Source organism: Aegilops tauschii, chromosome 2 (genome assembly GCF_002575655.3).
Source record: "Aegilops tauschii subsp. strangulata cultivar AL8/78 chromosome 2, Aet v6.0, whole genome shotgun sequence".
Taxonomy (NCBI): Eukaryota; Viridiplantae; Streptophyta; class Magnoliopsida; order Poales; family Poaceae; genus Aegilops; species Aegilops tauschii.
In genome coordinates, this window is record NC_053036.3 from 263,483,679 (window position 1) to 263,500,471 (window position 16,793).

Genomic DNA, 16,793 nt, shown 5'->3' on the forward strand with positions numbered 1-16,793 from the left:
AAGCGGCGCAGGCCTCCTGCCTGGGATCCTCCTAACTACTCCTGGTCGTCGTCAGCGGCCTGCACGTAGTAGTAGGCACCTCCAGTGTAGTAAGAGTCGTCGTCGATGGTGGCGTCTGGCTCCTGGGCTCCAGCATCTGGTTGCGACAACCAGGTAGAAAGGAAAGAGGGAAAAAGAGGGAGAAAGCAACCGTGAGTACTCATCCAAAGTACTCGCAAGCAAGGAGCTACACTACATATGCATGGTTATATGTGTAAAGGGCCATATCGGTGGACTGAACTGCAGAATGCCAGAATAAGGGGGGGATAGCTAGTCCAGTCGAAGACTACGCTTCTGGCAGCCTCCATCTTGCAGCATGTAGAAGAGAGTAGATTGAAGTCCTCCAAGTAGCATCGCATAGCATAATCCTACCCGGCGATCCCCTCCTCGTCGCCCTGTTAGAGAGCGATCACCGGGTTGTATCTGGCACTTGGAAGGGTGTATTTTATTAAGTATCCGGTTCTAGTTGTCATAAGGTCAAGGTACAACTCCGGGTCGTCCTTTTACCGAGGGACACAGCTATTCGAATAGATAAACTTCCCTGCAGGGGTGCACCACATAACCCAACACGCTCGATCCCATTTGGCCGGACACACTTTTCTGGGTCATGCCCGGCCGCGGAAGATCAACACGTCGCAGCCCCACCTAGGCACAACAGAGAGGTCAGCACGCCGGTCTAAACCCTATGCGCGCAGGGGTCTGGGCCCATCGCCCATTGCACACCTGCACGTTGCGTACGCGGCCGGAAGCAGACCTAGCCTAGTGGCATTCCAGTCCAATCCGGCGCGGGCCGCTCAGTCGCTGACGTCACGAAGGCTTCGGCTGATACCACGACGTCGAGTGCCCATAACTTTCCCACGTAGTTGGTTAGTGCGTATAGACCAAATGGCCAGACTCAGATCAAATACCAAGAACTCGTTAAGCGTGTTATTTTGAAGTAACCGCGGACGCCGTCCAGGGCCAGGCCCACCTCTCGCCTAGGTGGTCTCAACCTGCCCTGTCGCTCCGCCACAAAGATCCACTCGCGGGTACTCCTACGAGCTGACCCGACTTTAGTCACCACAGGTATCATGTATAGAGTATATAAGTATATACCCGTGATCACCGCCCAAGTGATCACGGCCCAATAGTATAGCACAGCAGACGGACAAGAATGTAGGGTCACTGATGGAAAACTAGCATCCTATACTAAGCATGTAGGATTGCAGGTAAAGGTAACAACAGTAGTAGCAAGGACAGGCTATGCATCAGGATAGGATTAACGGAAAGCAGTAACATGCTACACTACTCTAATGCAAGCAGTATAGAGAAGAATAGGCGATATCTGGTGGTCAAGGGGGGGCTTGCCTGATTGCTCTGGCAAGGAGGGGTCGTCAACAGCGTAGTCGGTCGGGGCACCAGCAGCGGCGTCGGTCTCGTAGTCTATCGGAGGGAAGAGGGGGAAGAAACAATGAATACAATGCAAACAGATGCATAACGATGCATGACATGACAAAGCGTGAGGCTAGGTGTACCTAAACGCGGTACTAGGTGATACCGGCGAAGGGGGGAAACATCCGGGAAAGTATTCCCGATGTTTCGCGTTTTCGGACAGATGGACCGGAGGTGAAATGTTGCAGGTTCACTATGCTAGGGACGTGTGGTGAACGAGCGGGCTGCGTATCCGGATTCGTCTCGTCGTTCTGAGCAACTTTCATGTAGAAAGTATTTTCATCCGAGTTACGGATTATTTTATATGATTTTCTAAAGATTTAATCATTTTCTGATTTTAATTATTTATTTAAATCCAACATTATTCAGAACAGTATGGGATGACGTCAGCATGACGTATGTGTGATGTCAGCAGTCAACAGTGCGGTTGACTGGTCAAAACTGACACGGGGGACCCATCTGTCATAGACAGTGGGTTAAACAGAGTTCAAACTAATCTAATTTAGTTAGTAAAACTACTGGGCCCACCTGTCAGTGTCTATTTAACTAAACTAATTAGTTTTAATTATAAAAATGTTTATTTGGATAATTAACCGAAGGGGGGCCCACACGTCAGTGTCACTGGGCAGCCCAGTCAGCAGTTGACCCTGGGGTGGCCCCAGGTGTGCCACGTCGGCGGTGGCCGGCGGCTCGACGCCGGCGACGCCAAAATGCGGCGGAGGGCCTCGGGCCTCGTCGGATTTCGCCTACGGGCGACCATTTCGCGCGCGCTAGGGTGCGTTCGAACGAGCGGAGCAGCGCGCGTCGAACTGCGGTGGTGGCCCGGCCGGAAAAGGCCGGAGACGGCGCCGGCAAGCGGCAAAGGCGGCGCTGGAGTTCGGGCACGAGCGGATCCGGCTATACCCAGCACGGCGGAGCGAGCTAGCCAGCGCTACGGAGCCCTACGCGCGTGCTGAGCTCATCGGTGAGCGTGGCCACGACGGCAAGGCGCACAGCGGCGACCAGAGCTCGGGCACGATGGCGAGCTAGCTACGACGTGCTAGGAGATTAACAGGGAGGAGCAGGAGGCGGAGGAGCTCACCGTGCGGCACGGAAGCAGGCCCGTGATAGCTTAGGAGCACAGAGGTGGCCGGAGACGACGGCGGTCACCGGCGACAGAGAAGATGGGGACGAGCTCGATCGCTACCGTGCGGTGCTCCTCGAGCTCGATGGCGAGGCGTAGACGAGGTAGAGGACGACGGCGCGTCTCGTGGACGTGCTGGCGAGGCGCGGGGTGGCCGGTGGCCGCGGCTATGGCGCAGCCATGGCGACGGCGGCGCTCGGTGAGGCGCGGCAGAGGTGGATCTGGAGGGGAGTGGGAGAGGCGCAGGAACCAAGGCGAGAGTGGGGGCGAGTCGGAGGCGGGATCGAGGAAGCGGGGGCGCGGCGGCCTTATCCTCCCCGGCGTCGGTGCCGGCGAGGTGGTCGGGCGGGAGCGCGCCCCTGTTCCGACCCGGGTCGGGGGAACAGGGAAAGGAGGCGGCAGGGGGAGGCGGGCCGGGCCGGCTGGCTAGCTATTAGCTGGGCCGTCTGGTCCAAGAGTTGGGGAGTTCGATTCCTTTTGTTTTATTTTCATTTTTTCCTTTTATTTATTTTCTTTTCTGTTTTAACTCAATTTAAGTATTTAGACATTTTCTAAAAATGTATTTACTTCACCATAATTACCTATGCAATATTTGGCACCCTCCGAACATTTTTGTTTTGACTTTTGAAAACTTTGGGTGTTTGTCACTAATTCATTTCTTTGAATTTGAGATGTTTTGAACTAACACTTGATTAGCAACAGTAACAGAGATGACATGGCATCATCAGGAGAGTTTTACTGTAGCCTAATTATCCGGGTGTTACACCCCCTCCCCCCTTTTTAGTTGAATTGCGAAAGACGAGACATGGACCCAATGATGTCTTGGTTCTGATACCATATCAAGGTTCATGCACCAACCTGTAGAACCCAAAGCCCGAACGTATGGAGAAAATTGGGCAATCAACATATACTTTAACACAAACCATCTTTGGAGGATTTTAAAATATTAATGCATTTTCAGGAAGTAGGGCCTAGAAACATAAAGCTTGAATCCTCGTTTCTCACAAAATCTTTGCTACTGAATAAACAAAGTGGACAATTGCATTACATGGATGATGAATACAAAAGTCACCATGACGGTTTCAGGTTTAATTGAACCGGCTAACAAGGTCAACTATGAATTCAGACAAGAAAAGGTGGAGATTTTGAGGGAATTGAGATAGGATTTTAGCCGGTCTAGGATACACGTAAGAGGCCGAATGGAACATGACAACTTGGGTTTAACCCGATTACAAGATGGATGCTCTCTAGCCCTAAAAATCTTGGCTGTTATAGCCCTGAAAAGCAGAAAAGCAAAAGCACACAACTGTGGCTGTTCTCGGGGATTTGAACATCGATCCACAAGATCACCAGGGCGTTCGATCAACATCGACAGCGTCATCATTTTCAGGCAAAGCGATAAGTGGTGATGTCGAAGGTTAGATCAGAGATCGACGGCTGACGGAGTTTTAGGCAAAACGAACCAGTTCGATGGTAACTGAAGAATTCAACACTGTCATATTCAGGATTCAGAGATCCTGAGACACCAATCTTTCAAAGAGGCTTAGAATGTTGGCAAATGCTAGTGTTAAAGAGTATTAGTATTGGTCTATTAGTCTATGTTTAGTTTCCTTACACCTCAGGTTATGTGTAATATATATATATATATATATATATATGCCCCTTGGGCCTTCAATAAAGTTAAGTTGCTTTCCTAACATGGTATCAGAGCCTAGGTTTAGGTCTCCGGACGCCGCAACTCGTCCTTACGATCCAATTTTTTTTCCGCCTTCTCTTGATCGATCTGTTCTGGGTCGATCTCGTTCGCTGCCGACCTCCTCCTCTGGCCGGCTAGCTGCTGCTCTTCCCACCATGCCTTGTTGCGCCACTGCCTGATCTGCCTGTCGGCCCAGTCTCCTGCGAGTCGGTCCCTGCTGCCAGTCTCCAGATCGAACCACGACAACTTGTCCAGCATCTAGCCGCCTCTCAGATCGATCTCCGCGGTGTGTCGCCCCGTCGAAGCATGCCTCCAGGCCGTTGCCTTACGTCCGCTCGTGGGATACAACCGCCGTCCATGCAAGTACTTGCCTGGTAGCTGCTGGTGGTCCGTATGTGCGGCTGCTGGCTCCATGTCCCGTGAGGGATGCCACTTGGTGTTGCTTGATCCGTTCCCATCTTGATTTCAACAACAAAAAAAGCAGTCCAATGTCTTCTGCATACACGATGGATTTTGCATCTTTGTGTTGTGTATGCTTCCTAGCTTTTACCTTCCTTGTTTTCCGCTGCGTCCATCAAATCCATTGATATTTCGTGTTTCTCATGCCATGCGAGTCCACAATAGCTTTGTCCGTCAGCCTTTTTCTGGTCATTGTCCTCTCTATAGGATTTATGTGGCCTCTCTTTGCATTGTTGATCTAAGCCCATTCTCTTGCCGCCGAGCTTCTTTCGCCGTCGTTTTTCATGGGCCATGATTCTTTAAGCAATGCTTCTTCTCTTGATGTGCCATCTTCTTTTGACAACCCATCTTCTCTTGATACTTCTATTGATGTGGTGTCTTCCTCTGATGTGCCATCTCTTCGTTATCCCCTTTGGCGACTCGACAGGTTTCGAAGACTCTTCATGCTACGACGACACTCTCAAGACGCGGATTTGGATTATCATTTTTTTAGTAGTACACTTCTTCAAATGCAATGCTATTGCATACGCTTTGCATTTGAGGGGTGGGGGGGTGGGGGGGGGGGGGGTTAAGGAGTATTAGTATTGGTCTAGGAGTCCTTATTAGTCTATGTTTAGTTTCCTTACACCTCAAGTCATGTGTAATATATATATATATATGCCCCTTGGGCCTTCAATAAAGTTAAGTTGCTTTCCTAACAGCTAGCACAGGTGGGTCTAGGACCTCTAGGTAGAAGCACAATGTAACACAATATCTGTGCTTTTAGATAAGCATGGATATCTTCGTATACTCTGGTTAACTGTTTTTATGGCTAGTCTGAGTTTCTTCTATTGATTGTGTTTTTTTGGCTACAGGTGTTAAAAAACAAGCCAGACTTTCGTCGGAAGCCTTGGGCAAACATTACTCCAAGTGCTAAAGATTTTGTACAGAAGTTACTAGTTAAGGATCCCCGTGCAAGACTAACTGCTGCTCAGGCATTATGTATGTAACTATTTATCAATATCGGATATGTTTTTTTCGAGAAAACACAAAAAGATTTTTGCGTTCCTTTGTATTGAAAAGATAGGGTTTATGTTACAATCCTCCTAGGAGGTACAGAACTGATGATGAAAAACGGGTAATCAGTGCACGTCCCAAGTCTGGGGGATGATGTCGCGAAGGCCAACAGCTCCCGCCTTGGCCCAGAGTGACGCCTCTTCCTTGATCTTCACAACAAGGTCTTGCGCCGAAGGCAGGGCGCCCTCAAAGACGCAACTGTTGCGGTGTTTCCAGATCATCCAGGGGGTTAACAAGGCCATGGAGGCCAGGCCTTTGCGCATGGACTGCGGTGTCCCCTGCCTGGCAGTGTGCCACCAGTCCAAGAGGGAAGGTTCATGGCGTGGTGGCGTGCACGGCATGCGTAGCCAAGCGATGATGTCATGCCAAACTTGCCTGGAGAAGGGGCATCGAAGTAGCAGATGGTCCATCGTCTCGGGGTCCGGGCAGCACAGGAGGCAAGGGTCGTGGTGCTGCAGCCCACGGCGTGCCAAGCGGTCGGCGGTCCAGCACTGGTCCTGGTCGGCGAGCCAGTGGAAGAAGCGTACCCGGGTCGGTGCCCAACTCTTCCATATGAATTTCCAGGAATCGCTGTGGATTGATCCCTGGAAGGTAGCCTTGTAGCAGGACTTTGCACTGTATGATCTGCTCGTGGTCCACTTCCAGAGGAGTTGGTCAGGTTCCTCGGTCAGGGTAGTGCGCTCCAAGGTACTCCAGAGGTGTATGTATTGGCCAATCTCTTGGATATCTAGTGTGCCCTCGATGTCGCGTGCCAAAGCATTGGCGTGGAGCCCCTCCGCGACAGTCCGTGCCTTTCTCTTGCGCTTGGGGATGCAGGCGTGGAGCTGTGGTGCGATCTCGCTGATGGCGCGGCCATTGATCCACCGGTCATCCCAGAATAGGGTTGTATGGCTGTTGCCCAGGACCGTCTGGGTGCAGGCGAAGAACAGTGCCCACTCGTCCGCAGAGAACTGCAAGCCAAGGCCGCTCCATGCCCTGGTTTGGTCAGTGCGGCTCAGCCATAACCATCGAAGGCGCAACGCCAGCCCGGTGCGCTCCAGGTCTGGAATTCCGAGGCCTCCGAGCTCGATGGGGCGGCATGTCCGGCGCCAGTTGACATGGCAGTTGCCGCCATTGGCCGCCTCACGGCCAGCCCACAAGAACCCTACTTCAATCTTCTCAAGCTGCTTGATGGTTTTTATAGGTGGCGTGAAGACCAGCAGCTGGTAGATGGGGATCGCGCAGAGGACAGATTTCACCGTTGCGAGGCGCCTTGCCTTGTTCATGAGCCTCGCTTTCCAGGATGGCAGCTGGCCCCGCACCTTGTCCACGAGCGGTTGCAGTTGCGCGGCAGTGGGTCGCCGAACCGTGAGGGGAATTCCCAGGTAGGTGATGGGGAGCTCGGCAGCGAACGAGATCGACCCGCGGTTGCCGCGTCGCTGTCGCAGTGAATGAGGGTAGCCGTGCTCTTGGTGTAGTTGACGTGGAGTCTGGAGGCGCGGCCAAATAGTTGGAGGATTTCCTTGACCGCGACGATCTCGGTGGGCGATGGATGACAAAACAGCACAACATCATCTGCGTACAGCGAGATGGCTGGGACCGGCCGCTGTGGGTGGAGTTGCTGTAGTATCCCAAGTGAGGTTGTCCGATTGATGAGCCGGCCGAGGATGTCGACGGCAAGGACAAAGAGCTGCGGGGACAGCGGGTCGCCTTGCCGGAAGCTGCAACGGTGCTAGACCGGGGGCCCTGGAGCGCCATTGATGAGCACCCGAGTGCCCGCCGAGGATAGCAATATGGCCAGCCACTCCCGGAAGCGCGCGCCAAAACCGTAGCGTTGCAGGACCTCGAGGACGAATGACCAAGAGATCGAGTTGAAAGCTTTTGCCAGGCCAAGCTTGAGGAGGGCTCTTGGTGCCGTGAAAAGACAGAATAGTAGTGGTGCCTGCGCGCAAACAATCTTAGAACTGAGCTCTTGTAAAGGTGGGCGTAAGTTGGTGGAGCAGGCGTGCTGATTGCTTGACCAGAATGAAGTTATCATGAAGGCTGCGCCCGGGGGTAAACACGTTCTAGTTGTCGCTGACGAGGCGATCCAGCTTTGGGTCGAGGCGTAGCGAGAGAAGTTTCGCGAACACCTTGGCGACGAGGTGGATGAGGCTTATGGGCCTGTAGTCCCCGAAGCTGGCGGCGTCGGCGCGCTTCGGGAGCAGGGCGAGCAGTGCCTGGTTGAGGCGGGCGAAGCCCCGCCCGCGCATGTCGTAGAGCTGCTGGAATACGTCCGCGAAATCCTGCCGCACCATGGGCCAGCATGCCTTGATGAACTCAGCCGTGAAGCCGTCGGGACCGGGCGCCTTGTGCGCGGGCAGCCGTTGGACGGCGTGCCAAATCTCCTCGGCACCGAAAGGCGCCTCAAGGTCGAGAAGGTCATCGGCTGGCTCGATGAGGTCGTCAAGGTTCAGCGAGCAGTCGCGGTCGACGGCGGTGCCCAGCAAGGTGTCGAAGTGGGCGAAGGCCGCGTCTGCGATGTCATCGTGGTCGGAGAGCACACGGTCATCCATGGTGATAGCGTGGATCGTGTTCTTCTGCCGACGGTAGGTGCTCTGCCGGTGGAAGAAGGAGCTGTTCGCGTCTCCGTCCTTCAGCGAGGCAATACGTGCCCGTTGGCGAGCAATGGTACGTTCCAGGGAGGCAAGCCCAAGGTAGGATATCTTCAGTTGGGAGTGTAGCCATCGTTCATCAGGGTGAGGGCCCTGTCCTCTTGCGCCTTGTCAAATCTCAAGATCAGCTCCCGCGAGATTGCGAGCTTGAGGCGGATGCCACCGATTGTGCGGGCGCTCCAGCTCGTGAGCGCACGGGCCGTGGCCTGGAGGCGCAACACCTGTTACTTGAGCTCAATCATGTGAACTCTCTTGATTGCTGGATACTTTCATATGAATCATATTCAAGAGGACATACAGATAATACCCTTAGACCAATTAAGAAGTAATGGGGGGATTCCACCTTGTCAAACTCTTATTCAGCAGTCATGATTGCATCGAAAGATGGCTTTGGTACTGTTAGTTAATTCCTGTATTTCATAACTTCTGGTGGTGGTGTTTTTGGTTACGATGTCGTGCAATCAGCTAGTTGCACATCCAGTGCTATTGGATTCTTACTATCGTGTTCGCTTTTGATTGTTGTTGTTTTTGTACTTATTTGGTAGCACTGGTCTATGCACGTATAAAATAGCATGATTATATTTTCTTTTTATGTAGAAGTAGCTTTTGCTGATTATCATGATTAGATATGGTCGATGTAGGACCAACATGTAATTCGTTAATGACTCAGCACATAAATTGAACCTCTCTGGTTGCGATAAAATACAAACATGCTACTCCCTCCGTCCCAAAATTCTTGTCTTAGATTCGTCTACATACGGATGTATCTAATACTAAAACGTGACTTGATACATCCGTATTTAGATAAATCTAAGACAAGAATTTTGGGACGGAGGGAGTATTTCATACCTTGGTATATACCATAATGTTTATTTGTTTATACTGTGCTAATGTTCTGTTCTTCAGCACATGAATGGGTCAGAGAAGGAGGGCAGGCATCTGAAATACCCCTGGACATATCAGTATTGCATAATATGCGACAGTTTGTGAAATACAGTCGTTTCAAACAGTTTGCTTTAAGGGTAAGTTGGGATGCCAGATTAGTCTGAGATATTGTGCATGACTCTGGAAGGCGTGACACAGACAACTCAGATGAATTTCTACAACTTGTAGGCATTAGCATCTACATTAAATCCAGAAGAACTGTCTGATCTTCGTGACCAGTTCAATGCCATTGATATTGACAAGAGTGGAACGATTAGCCTGGAAGAACTGAAGCAGGTAGATATTGTTGGTATTTTTTGCTTCATTACTTGACTGTTTTACTAATATCTTTTCTTCCTACTTATAAAGGTTGGAGTTGGTGGGCGAGTTCATGTAGGACCAACACAAATAAACAAATGCACTTTTACACACATGGGACTAGAACCTTCGAAGAGATATAAATAAACAAATGCACTTTTACTCACATGTCAGACCTACCACAAATAAACAAATACACTATACTAATTTAATGTGAGCACCAGTCTTGTGAGAAACACAAGTAGCAAATGCAGAAATGTGACTCAGAACTCAAAATCATGCTCTTGGTTTTAGTTTCTCTTCCCATCCAATTTCTTCCAATTATACATCAACTGCAGAGAGATCTTTCGTTATATTTGTGCTCTCTTTTGATCTTGAATAGTGCAACAGCAGCAAGACACCAATGCCTTTTGATGATCTCCTAAGAGCATCTCCAATAGCTGCCCTATAATAGGGCATAATCGATTTTTAGGGCATTTGGGGCCAAAATCGCTGCTCCAACAGCTGCCCTTGTTGTAAAATTTGCTCCAAATTCTTTTGGGCAGCCAAAAAAACAGCACCAAGTGCTGCAAATATAAAGCACTTCGGCTGCTGCCACAAAATGGAACGAGTTGCGCGTGCAGCCCCAACCGCCAATTTAAAGTTCCTCCAGTCGCACACTCCTCTCGGCCCCCTCTCTGCCGTCGCCGTTGCCAGCTGATTCCGGCTAGCTCCGACGCCTCCCCGCCTCCTCACCGGCCCGGCTGCCCCTCAGCTTCCCCTACCGATTCCCATCCGCCACTGGCCATCCCTGCCGCCCCGGCGAGCTCCTTCGCCCGTGCTCCCTCCTGCGCGCGGCGCGGGAGCGTGCGTGACTCAATCCCGCCAGCCGATTCCGGCTAGCTCCGACGCCTCCCCGCTTTGCCCCTCACTGGCCCGGCTCCCCCTCGGCCTCCCCTACCGATTCCCCTCCGCCACTGGCCATCCCCGCCGCCCCGGCGAGCTCCTCCGCCTGCGTGTGGCGCGGGAGCATGCGTGAATCAATCCCGTCGGCTCTGCCCGCAAGCACCCGTCCGCTGCGGCGCAGCAGAAAGTCCCGGTGCAGCCAATGCCCTTCTGCCACATCCCCCGATGCAGCGGTGTCAGCGTCCCAAATACAGGTGCAGCCCGGGACAAGATCAGCGCTGACAAGGTGGCAACAAGTCAGCTACAGGCGACCAATCGGGGGAGAGAGCGCGTCATCGCCAGGCCACCTAGGATCAAGCATCCGAGTCGCCGGTTCGTGGGCCCTGAATGGATGAATGCTATATAAGCAAGCTCCAGCGAAGGAAAGGACATCCTGGCTGGGATCACGGCAAACGGCACGGCCGGCACTTTTGTTTCCTTTTCTTCTTTCTTTCTTTCTTTCTTTCTTTTCAAGAGAACTCCTTCGGAGGAAGTGTATCGTGAGATAGAGACTGTAATCCCCAATCCAACGAGTGAATAGATCGGGCACCTAACATCGTAGTATCAGATAAGCCACCTACCACCCTTCCCTCGCCGCCGCTTACTACCCTTCCCCCGCCGCCGCCGCCATCAACTCTGTCATGCTGGACACGCGCCGCCGGAAGCAGGCGCGGGAGCATCTCATCGCCACCATGGATCCGGAGCTGCGCGCCTACCTCGATCGTCTGGATTCCAACGCCAACGACCGCGCCGCCGCGGCCGACGCCAAGTACGACTCCATCATCGAGGGCCTCGACGCGCAGACCGCGAGGATCGACTCGCTGGCCGCCTGGAAGCCGGAGCTCGAGGCGAGGTTCGCGAAACTGGAGCTCTCTGTTGCGGCCCTACAAGCCGCCTCAACGGCGACCGCTCCATCAAGTGGATCCCCGCCGCCCGCATCTCCTTTCGCGGCCGCGAGCGACAGCCATAGGCAATCAGGCCACGGCGCACCACTACACACCGGGGGGACTTCGTCGGTGACCCCTGAGTCACCGGCGTCTCCCCCGGTCACGGGTACGGTTGTGATTCCGTCTCAATTTCCATCTCCGCTGTCATCACAAGTGCTAGCATCACTCGGGCAAGCACCACCGCCGATGACTTTCCCGGTCTTGGTCGGAGAGAACCCACAACTCTGGAAAACACTGTGTGAACAGTATTTTCAGATGTTCATAGTGCACGACTCCTATTGGGTTCCAATGGCGATCCTGAATTTTTCGGGTGCCGCCGCGATTTGGTTGCAGTCAGTGCAGCGCAAAATCGCTGGTCTCAATTGGGAATCCTTCACAGTGCTGCTGTGCACGCGGTTCGGCCATGATAAACACCAGTTGCTTATCAGACAATTTTACTCTATTCATCAGACTAGTTCAGTAGCTGATTTTATAGAGATTTGAAACACTGATGAATCATATGATTTCATACTCGGAACTGACACATCATTACTTCTTTCTTACACGCTTCATCGAGGGTCTGCATGCGGACATTCGGGCGGTCGTGCTCATTCAGAGACCACCCGATCTCGATACAGCTTGTTCTCTGGCACTGCTCCAGTAGGAAGTTGCAGATGGTGAAGTGTTCGGGCGCACTCAACACATGCGAACCCCACCGGCGCGTGCCTCTCTGCCAAGCACGCTGCTCCCAGCCACCAGTACAACGCGAACAACAGTCCCACCTACTGGTGCTGAAGATCGTCGCGGCATTGAAGCAGCAAGAGCAAATTCAGACAGTTCCAAGATCTCTGCACTTCGCACTTTCAGGCGTGCTCGTGGGCTCTGTTTTAAGTGTGGAGAACGCTGGGGTAAGGATCACACCTGCCCAGCCACTGTCCAGATGCATGTGGTCGAAGAACTCCTGGCCTTATTTGCTACAGAAGAAATGTCAGGGGATGCCCAACAGGAGCACGCTGACAGAGATGATGATAACCTATGCACGATATCGAAACATGCAGTGGATGGATCTGCCGGCCCAGGGGTGATGCAGTTACATGCTTGGATTCAGGGGCAAGAAGTCTCACTGTTGGTGGATTTAGGCAGCTCCTCATCTTTTGTTGATCATCGCCTGGCCACCAAGTTGCATGGAGTCTGTAAACTGAACAAAACCTGTAGGGTCAAAGTGGCGGATGGGGGATGGCGCAATACTAGTCTGCAACATTTTCATTCCTGATTGTTCCTGGACATCACAAGGGCATGAGTTTGTTACTGACTTCAAATTGATTTCTTTGGGTGCATACGACGCCATCTTGGGCATGGACTGGCTGAAGAAGCACAGCCCTATGCATATCGATTGGGAGGAGCAGCACATGACAGTCAACACAGACCGAGGAGCAGTGGAACTTCAGGCAGTGTCTAACAGTCAACATCAGTGCTCTGCTATTTCATCTCAAGAGCTCCTATCAGCATGCAAACAAGGCTCGGTAGCTTATGTGGTTCACTTGAATGCAGTGAGCGAAACTGGTGCATCAGAGGAAGCGATACCGGTGGAAATCCTCAGAGTATTGGAGCAGTATACGGATGTCTTTGAAGCACCCAAGGGACTACCTCCACGGCGTGCTTGTGATCATAGGACCCCACTCATGGAGGGGGCTCAGCCTGTTAACATGCGATCGTATCGCCACAAACCGGAGCTCAAGAACGAAATTGAGCGTCAGGTCAAGGAACTGCTGGATGCCGGTGTCATCAGAGAGAGCACCAGCCCCTTTTCCTCTCCAGCACTGCTCGTTAAAAAGAAAGATGGCACATGGCGATTGTGTGTGGACTATAGATGCTTGAACGCCATGACAATTGTCAGCAAGTACCCAGTGCCCATTATCGATGAACTCCTCGACAAATTGGTAGGTGCCAAATGGTTCTCTAAGTTGGATCTGCGCGCAGGCTACCACCAAATACGGCTGGCAGAAGGAGAGGAGTACAAAACGGCATTCACCACACACTCTGGTCATTGGGAGTTCCTCGTCTTGTCATTTGGATTAGCAGCTGGACCTTCCACGTTCATCGGAGCTATCAACTGCACATTGCAACCTCTGTTGAGAGTCTGTGTCATTCTGTTCTTCGACGACACCTTAGTCTTCAGTAAGACTCTGGCTCAGCATGTGGAAGACTTGAGACAAGTGATGCAGTTGCTACGACGAGACCAGTGGCACGTGAAGCAGTCCAAGTGTGCTTTCGGGCAGCGCCAGATTGCCTACCTGGGGCATGTGATCGATGAACATGGTGTCTCCACAGACCTGAGCAAAATTGAAACTATCAAGACCTGGCCCACCCCACGCAACAGCAAAGAAGTGCAAAGTTTCCTAGGATTGGCCGGTTACTACCGAAAGTTTGTCAGGCATTTCGGCATCATCGCTAGACCTCTTTTCAATCTACTCAAGAAGAACCACCCGTTTGTCTGGACGACAGAGACTGCCAGGGCATTCACACTCCTGCAGCAAAGCCTCGTATCAGCACCAGTTTTGCAACTACCTGACTTCACCAAGCAGTTTGTCATTGACACGGATGCTTGTGATTAGGGCGTGGGGGCAGTATTGCAACAAGGTGGGCACCCAATCGCTTACATGAGCAAGCCGCTCGCTCCTAAACACAGAGGTCTATCGACGTATGAAAAAGAATGCTTGGCCATCCTCATGGCAGTGGAGCAATGGCGGCCGTACCTGCAGCATGATGAGTTCTTGATCCGCACGGATCAGCGCAGTTTGGTTCACCTCGATGACCAACGTCTATCTACGGTATGGCAGCAAAAGGCTTTCACCAAGTTGCTCGGGCTACGATACAAGATTTCCTACAGGCAAGGCAGCACAAACAATGCAGCAGATGCGCTGTCCAGGCGCAGTCACGCTCAGGAAAGCGCTTTAGCCGTCTCGGTCCGTCAACCGGCTTGGATAGACGATGTCAGAGCAAGCTACAGCGACAACAATCACGCCAACCAGCTCCTTGAACAATTCTCCAAGCAAGAGGATCCCAAAGGGCGTTTCTCTGTTTCGGAGGGGCTGTTATACTTCAGAAACAGATTGTGGCTCGGTGGCTCCCCTACTATCCAACAGAAAGTTCTCCGCGCTTTCCATGACAGTACAATCGGTGGTCACTCAGGCTTCCCTGTGACCTACAGGCGTTTGCGGCGGCTGTTTGCCTGGCCCAAAATGAAACAGGTCATCAAGCAATATGTTCAGAGTTGTGTAATCTGCCAGCAAGCAAAACCGGAGCGGGTCAAATACCCGGGTCTGCTCGAACCAATTCCGCTGCCTGAGGGTGCTTGGCAAGTTGTTACTATGGATTTCATAGATGGTCTTCCGCAATCGGGCAAAGCAAACTGCATTCTGGTCGTTGTAGACAAATACACACGGTATGCTCATTTTTTGCCACTCCAACACCCATTCACCTCAGCAAAAGTGGCCCTGTCATACCTGGACAACGTTTACAAGCTCCATGGGCTACCCAAAGCCATCATCTCAGATCGGGATCCAGTCTTTACCAGCAAGTTTTGGCGTGAGCTTTTCTCCATCATCGGCTCAGAGCTCAACATGAGCACACCGTACCGTCCTCAGACAGATGGTCAGTCAGAACGGGTGAATCAATGCCTTGAGATATATCTTCGATGTTTCATCCATGCATGCCCAAATCACTGGAGCCAGTTCCTCTCTCTCGCGGAATTCTGGTACAACTCCAGTTACCATTCTGCCCTGGACATGTCACCCTTCCATGCACTGTATGGGCATGAACCCAGGCATTGGGGAATCGAAGCAGCATCAACTTGCACAATCCCAGCCCTGAAGGACTGGCTGGAGGAGAGAAAAACAATGCAGCAGGTCCTTAAGCAGCATCTGCATCGGGCTCGCCACATCATGAAGGTGCAAGCAGACAAGAAGCGCACGGACAGAGAATTCAATGTAGGGGATGCCGTCTTCATCAAATTACAACCGTATGTGCAATCATCCGTTCATCGCCGAGCCAACCACAAGCTTGCCTTCAAATACTTTGGTCCCTTCAAAGTGATCCGCAAGATTAACCCAGTCGCTTACGAGTTGGAGCTGCCACCGGAATCCAAGATTCACCCGGTGTTCCACGTCTCTCAGCTGCGGCAGGTCCTCACGCCAGGTACGGACGCCTCTGATAATTTGCCTGTACCTCGATCTGCAGAGCTGGTTCCGGTGGAGATGCTCGATAGGCGCTGGCGGCAAACTCCTACCGGACGACGTGAGCAGTATCTTGTGCGCTGGTCTGATTCAGAGCTCCTGGACGCTACGTGGGAGGACGCCCTCGCGCTCAAAGCCCGCTATCCTCTCGTAGCAGCTTGGGGACAAGCATGCTCTCAAGGGGCAGGGGATGTCAGCGTCCCAAATACAGGTGCAGCCCGGGACAAGATCAGCGCTGACAAGGCGGCAACAAGTCAGCTACAGGCGACCAATCAGGGGAGAGAGCGCGTCATCGCCAGGCCACCTAGGATCAAGCATCCGAGTCGCCGGTTCGTGGGCCCTGAATGGATGAATGCTCTATAAGCAAGCTCCAGCGAAGGAAACGGCACGGCTGGCACTTTCGTTTCCTTTTCTTCTTTCTTTCTTTCCAAGAGAACTCCTTCGGAGGAAGTGTGTCGTGAGATAGAGACTGTAATCCCCAATCCAACGAGTGAATAGATCGGGCACCTAACAAGCGGCCTCACGCCACGCACGGCGGAGGCCTTGCACGCCGACATTGTCCGCGTAAGCTGCAGGTGGAGTAGCAAGTTGTGCGGCTCGCACTCGTCCATGTGGCCGCGTGAACTGCAGGTGAAGCTGCAGATTTGTCTTAGGCGGTGACCGCGGCGAGCTCCAGCTCCCCTCAGCCCACGCGGATCCAGCTCCAGGCTGCAGCAGCACCAACGCCCGCACGTCTGGCGGCCTCCGACGAGGTGTGGCTGCACGAGAAGATGCGTTGACCGCTGATCTCGTTTTGCCTTCTCCCAATCTGAAGCAACACTGATTCAGTTCATGCAGAATCAAATGAGCTGATTCATCAACGCTGATTCAGTTCGTCAAATTATTGCTACACCAAGTAGGAGATAACCTGGCAGCTAATCCCTCTAGCTTGTCGTCAGATGCCAATCGCATGCGGCTTAATCAAGAGGATGGCAATTGTATAAATTGTCGCCAAGGAACACAAGGTACTGAATGTGATCCACCTCCTCA

General features: G+C 52.4%; 1 protein-coding gene across 12 annotated transcripts in view; it reads left to right on the forward strand.

Moving 5' to 3' along the window:
* Positions 1 to 16,793, forward strand: part of LOC120973310 (calcium-dependent protein kinase 18) — a 63,803-nt gene that overhangs the window by 30,019 nt on the left and 16,991 nt on the right. For 6 of the 12 annotated variants that reach the window (XM_040398814.3, XM_040398817.3, XM_040398816.3 and 3 more), the window contains 3 exons: positions 5,603 to 5,729; positions 9,344 to 9,459; positions 9,551 to 9,658. In XM_040398814.3, the coding sequence (XP_040254748.1) occupies positions 5,603 to 5,729; positions 9,344 to 9,459; positions 9,551 to 9,658 (351 nt within the window). Of the gene's footprint in view, positions 1 to 5,602; positions 5,730 to 9,343; positions 9,460 to 9,550; positions 9,659 to 9,730; positions 16,769 to 16,793 lie in introns of those variants that run through there. The other 6 variants (XR_012202449.1, XR_012202451.1, XR_006670000.2 and 3 more) reach the window with 4 other exon arrangements.